The 5,388-nt window shown below is 63.1% G+C and overlaps 1 protein-coding gene across 1 annotated transcript; it reads right to left on the bottom strand.

Moving 5' to 3' along the window:
- Positions 1-2,411: 2,411 nt before the first annotated feature.
- TNFRSF4 (TNF receptor superfamily member 4) lies at positions 2,412-5,024 on the bottom strand. Its single transcript, XM_065937684.1, has 7 exons — positions 4,883-5,024; positions 4,505-4,627; positions 3,986-4,093; positions 3,664-3,730; positions 2,910-3,106; positions 2,612-2,740; positions 2,412-2,519 (listed from the first exon to the last, which is right to left on the bottom strand). Exons 1-7 carry the CDS (start codon positions 5,022-5,024, stop codon positions 2,449-2,451), a joined length of 837 nt encoding a protein of 278 aa, XP_065793756.1. The 3' UTR covers positions 2,412-2,448.
- Between the last annotated feature and the right edge of the window lie 364 nt (positions 5,025-5,388).

Below are 5,388 nucleotides of genomic sequence, written 5' to 3'. Positions count from 1 at the left end.
GAGGCCCCTAGGACTGGCCCTTTCTGAGGACCCCCAGATTGCAGCTCAACTCCTAGATTAGAGGAGGGTTTGAGCCATCGCTGGACCCCAGGGCAAGGTGCGGAGTGGAGAACTGGGCAGTTCTGGACCTTCTGCCACTACTCACTTTAAAGACCTGAACAGTCAGGTCTGTACCAGGTTGGCACCACCCCAATTCTGGTAAAAGCCCAAGAAAAAAATGATATATCTCCTAAAATGATGCTTGTCCAACCAGGTCCTCTCTATTGGCCCTTCTGGAAGCTGACCAGCACGCAGGCACCAGGGGGCAGCTGTCTGTGCAAAGGGAACTGCCACCTGCAGCAGCAGGAAACCAGAGGGAGGGTCGTGTGTGACAAGAGGCAAGAGTGACATCGGGGGTGGGGACCTGCGTCGCCTCCTGGTCCCCAAGGCTCCGGAAGGCTCCTCCTACGCGGCCGCAAACTGCGGAGTTTCTGTGACCTGGCACTGCGGGGGAGATCTCTATCTGCCAGCTGTATTTTCCAATACTTTTTGAGCAGCTCATCACATTTTTCATCACTTGTCTCAGCTCACACAAGTGATGCTCACTCAAGGGGCAGAGGGTCCCACATGGGGTCCAGGTGTTAATCAGGAGGGCTGAGGGGGGGGATGGGGAGCCAGGTAGGGGCCCTGGAGCAGGGAGGGCCCAGTGTGGGCATATCAGGGGGGTGTGTCTGTGGGCCCAGGGGGTAGCTCAGCAGGGTTTAGGAGGCTTGGCAGCAGAGACAGGAGTGGAGAGTGTGCTTAGCGGCAGCATCAAAGCAAACTAAAAGTGATCAACCTCCGTCCGTCCATCTGTCAGCTGTTCAGAGGTGGAGCTGCCAGGCAAGGGGTCAGGTGGGGGGCTTATGGCTGAGGGAGCAGCTGGGAGGTTTGGGGAGGAAGCCCTTTCCCATGACCTTCGACTTTCCAGGCCCTAAGACTCTGGGCTCTCCCCTAGACCCCTCTGGCTTGTTCCGTAGCCTCTCTGCACAGCCTCTGCGCTCCCCAGGGACCACAGGCCCCTGACCGGTGGTGCCAATTTGTTGCCCATTCCAAGGGCACAGGGTGTGTGTGTTCACTGCTGCATCCTGAGAGCCTTCCAAGAACACATGATGGTCTCATTGTCCCTTTCCCCAGGAGGCCACCAGGGGTCAGAGGTTTGAGGAGAGATGGATGGGCCTCCGGGGCAGCTCTGGGGAGAAAGCCAACCCAAGAAACTAGGGGTAGAGGGCAGGACGGCAGCCTGACACATGTGGCAGGAGGATCTTCAACTGCTATAGGGCCCTCTTGGTGCAGCGATGCCTGGGTCCTGGCCACCCGGCAGAGAAAGGTGTGACAGCAAGCCAGGCGCTCATTTTCCAAGTGCACCAGGTGAGGCCTAGGGCTCTTGCCCAGATTTTCTCTGCTCCTCCACCCCCCCAACAGCAGCTAAGTAGTCTTTTATTTCGGTTCATGGTAGCTCTGCAATCTGTCTGAACACCCGGGGTGCAAATGTCTATGGGCTGTGGAGAGTTTCCACACTGACCTGGGATCCCTGAGCTGTTTAACCTGCACACCTCAAGTGAGCACTTGGCCACTCGCCCCAAGTCCACACCTCTGCCCAAGCCAGGGCCGTCCCCAGTGCTGACCAGCAGGACTGTCTGACCATGCAGGTTTTACAGCCCATTCTGCTGTCCATGGACACCGGGAACCTTTTCACATAATGGTGCCTGTTCTGTTCCCACCCAGGGTGGATGAAGGATCAGCCCTGTCAGAAGACTCCAGTTTCCCCAAGGGCATGGAGCTGGTCTCAGGGGGACTCAGGGGCCCTGCAGGCATCATGGGGATTGTAGGATCACCATACACTTGGGTCTAGCAGGGCATGGGGTTTGAGAAGAAACAGACACTTGTGCCCTCTCCTGAGAGGAGCCCAGCAACCCGAGGGGTGGCCCTAGATGACCTTTGGGGCCAGGGCCTCGAGGTTCCCATCAGTACTCAGCCCCTGCCAGCCCCTCCCAAGTGGCGCAGGGAAGGTCACCGGGTTAGGGTCTCACGTGGCTGACAGATGCAGCACTGACTCCCCAGGGCAGTTATTTTGGCTCCCCCACCCCCTACAGGTGCTGGGATGTGCCCAGGGAACAGGACAGCGGCCCTGGGATCTGGGAGGGATCCAGGGGAGCACCTGCCCACCCCCCAGCCCCAGGCAGCCCAGTCAGAGGCCCACATCTGCCAACGTCGTTTATTGGGGGCCCACCCTGGGCGGGGAGTATGCACAGCATACGTAGCAGAGCCCAGGGCCAGCCCAGGAGCACCTAAAACGGCACAGGGCAGGGGTCAGGGCGCCACGTGCAGGGGTGACACGGGGGGCAGCCTGCACCTGGGGGCCCCCACTGCCCCTCTGGGGCCCCAGCCTAGGGAGGGGTCACCGGCTCCCACCCCAGCAAACATTGCTCAGATCTTGGCCAGGCTGGAGTTGGCATCAGTGTGCTCCTCTTGGATAGGGGTCCGGAAGCTGTTTCCCCCTAGGGAAGAGGTACGGGCAAGAGGTGGGAGGTGGGCAGGGGTCCCGCACCTTGGGAGACTGTCTGGTCTGGGGCCCACCACAAGCACTTACCTGGGGGCTTGGGGGTGTTGGTCAGCAGCCTCCAGGCCCTGTGGTGGAGGAGCAGGGCCAGTGTGGCAGCCACAGGGGCAAGGAGGCCCAGGCCCAAGCCGAGGCCCAGGACAGCAGACAGCTCAGGGGCTGCAAGGAGGCAGGGCCTGCTGGGTGGGGTCCGCCAGGGGAAGGGACCCACCATAGGGAGGGCCCCACCAAGCCCAGAGGGAGTCTCTACTCCCATCCTCCCCACCCATCCCATTCCCCTTTTGGGTTGCGGGGAGGGCCCTGCTGGGGCAAGACCAGGTCCCCTTACCCTTGGGGGTCTCTGTGTGGGGCATGGATGGCCCCTGTGAGGCCTTAGACCAGGAGGTGGTGGGCTTGGCAGTAGTGGACTGGACTGGGGGGCCCTGGGTCTCCCACGGTGGTGTGGCCGGGGGGCTCCTGTCCTCACAGATGGCGTCCGAGCTGCTATTGGCCGCCCGCAGTGTTCGCTTTCCTAACAGGGTGCAACTGAGGGGGCCAAGGGTGTTGATCAGGCCAGAGTCCCCCTCCTCCTCCCCCGTCAGTGGGATGGGCCCAGAACTGGGGCAGTACCAGGGAGATGTGGGAAGCAATAGCGGTCCACACTGGTCACTCAGGCAGCATTAGAGTCCAGGCCAAAGGCGGCAAGGAGAGGGGCCATGGACTCTGCTGGGGCCTCCTGCGCTTACCCTGCTCCCACCTGCACCTTCCTCTCCCAAACCCCTGCCTACTCTTCCTGCTTGCACCAGCTCAGCCCAACCAGGACAGGAACCTCTCCAATGTGAGTGAGTGAGGCTCTCACACTCCCAGGGCCTGGGCTGGGGTCTCACAGGCTCCCTACTCTGACCCAGCAGGAAGGCCAGTGGGAGGCTGGGCCAGGGCTGAGCAGGGGTTGTGGTGGGGGCAGGGACATCACAGGGTGGGGCGGGGCAAGGGCCACGGGGAGTCAGGCCCAAGAGCTCCCAGCCAGCAGCTTCCTACTCCCAGACCTGACCCAGCTCCCAGACCCCAGGCCACCCAAGCCCTCTGACCACAGGGACACTCACTTGGTCCAGGGCTGGCAGGCCTGGTCATTGCCCGGGGAGAAGTGTCCTGGTGGGCACGGAGCACAGTCTGCAACAGAGTCAGCAGGCTCTGCCCATCTGCCACCCCTGGGATGCCCAGAGGCTCACTCCCCAGGGTCTCCGAGAGCCCCTCCCCACCTGCATGCCACCCGTGGGTCCTGACCTCGAAGACCCCCACCCCCATCTTGGTGTGATCTGCTGGGGAAGAGGCATTCAGCTGAGGCTGGGGTGGGGGCTCTGGGAGGAGCAGTGACAGCGTGTGAGGGACATGCTCCTTCCACATGGCTCCCAAGGCCCCCCTCACCAACTCCACGCTTGTAGCCGTAGCTGTCCTGGGGCTGGCTGCCTGGCCTGCAGCCACAGACCGTGTCTCTGGTTGGTGTGCATCTCTGCTTGGGTTCACTCCCGCTTCCTGGGGGTTGGGTGGGGTGGGTCCAGTCAGTGGGGAGGCCAGAGCTGCAGAGCAGGCTGAGGATGGGGCCAAGGGTCCACAGCCACCTTCCTGACCAGCAGCCCCTCACGGCTGGGCAGCTTCTGGTTCTCTCTCACCGCGCACGTCACATCCCTCCTGGTCACACGGTCCCAGGGGTCACCCGCGGCAGCTCTGACCACCCTTCCAACACCCCTCCAGTCTGCTCAGGACCCTCCGCAGCCCTTGACTCTGGGTCTCACCCCACCCCCACTCAGAGCCACGTGGCCCTGGTCCCCTAGGAAGGGGAGGTGCCCTGTGGGTTGTTTCAGCTGGCTGTGGGGCCCCGGGGGCAGGGCAGGCCCCAGCCATGGTCGAGTCTTGACGTGGGTGCTGGGCACCCGTGGTGCTCACTCTGGCTGCACTGGGTGCAGGGCTTGCAGGGCTCGTAGTTGATGGCCTCGTTGTAGTAGCCGGGCTTACACGGGCGGCACACTGTGTCCCGGTCATGGGTACAGCGGCTTTCCATCCCAAAACCTGCTGAGGGAGGCCGGGGTCAGAGCCCTGCACGGCCCAGCGATCCCCCAGGAGCCCCACCCGGCTTCTGGCTGGCCCGTCATCCCAGGTGCGGCTCCAGATCACCCACTAACCCAACTACACTTGCCTCACGACACCTGCAGCGCGTGACCCCATCTGCAGGTTCCCGCCACCCCATCCGTGTCCTCCGATCCTGTCTCCTGGTCCTAGGTCCTGGTAGGCACCTCTCCCCCACTCCATGTTCAGGCCACTCACCTGGCTGGCACTCTTTGCAGCACCTGTTGCCACTGGGGTAGGTGTCCCCAGGACAGCGGGGCTGGGCCGCAGCACCCAGCATGAGCCCGAGGAGCAGGAGGGCTGAACCCGGCGCCCTGGGCGGCTGGGTCCCCACGCACATTCTCGTCTCCTCTCAGCTCCTCTCAGCTCCGAGGCTCTGGGAGTCTGGGGTTTTTCCTTGCAGGAAGTGGCTATAAGGGCTGCGGGGGAGGGGTGGGGAGGGCGAGGAGGGGACTAGGAGGGCCCCAGGAAGCGCTGGAAGGCAGCTAGTCTGGGAAGCCCACTCCCAGCCTTCTTTTCTGGCCCTGGGGCCCAGGGGCCCCGACCCCGCAACAATACCCACAGGCCTCAGCTCAGCCCAGCCAGCAGCTGTGGTGTGTAGACCCAGGCCCCGAGGGGGACCTGCTGCTCCCCCAGCCCTGCCAGGGCCAGGCCAGTTCTCCAGTCCAGCTGGTCTGCACCCACCACAGGACACTCTCACTCCT

Source organism: Muntiacus reevesi, chromosome 5, assembly GCF_963930625.1.
Source record: "Muntiacus reevesi chromosome 5, mMunRee1.1, whole genome shotgun sequence".
NCBI classification, from domain to species: domain Eukaryota; kingdom Metazoa; phylum Chordata; class Mammalia; order Artiodactyla; family Cervidae; genus Muntiacus; species Muntiacus reevesi.
This window is presented reverse-complemented; position numbering and strand designations above follow the sequence as displayed.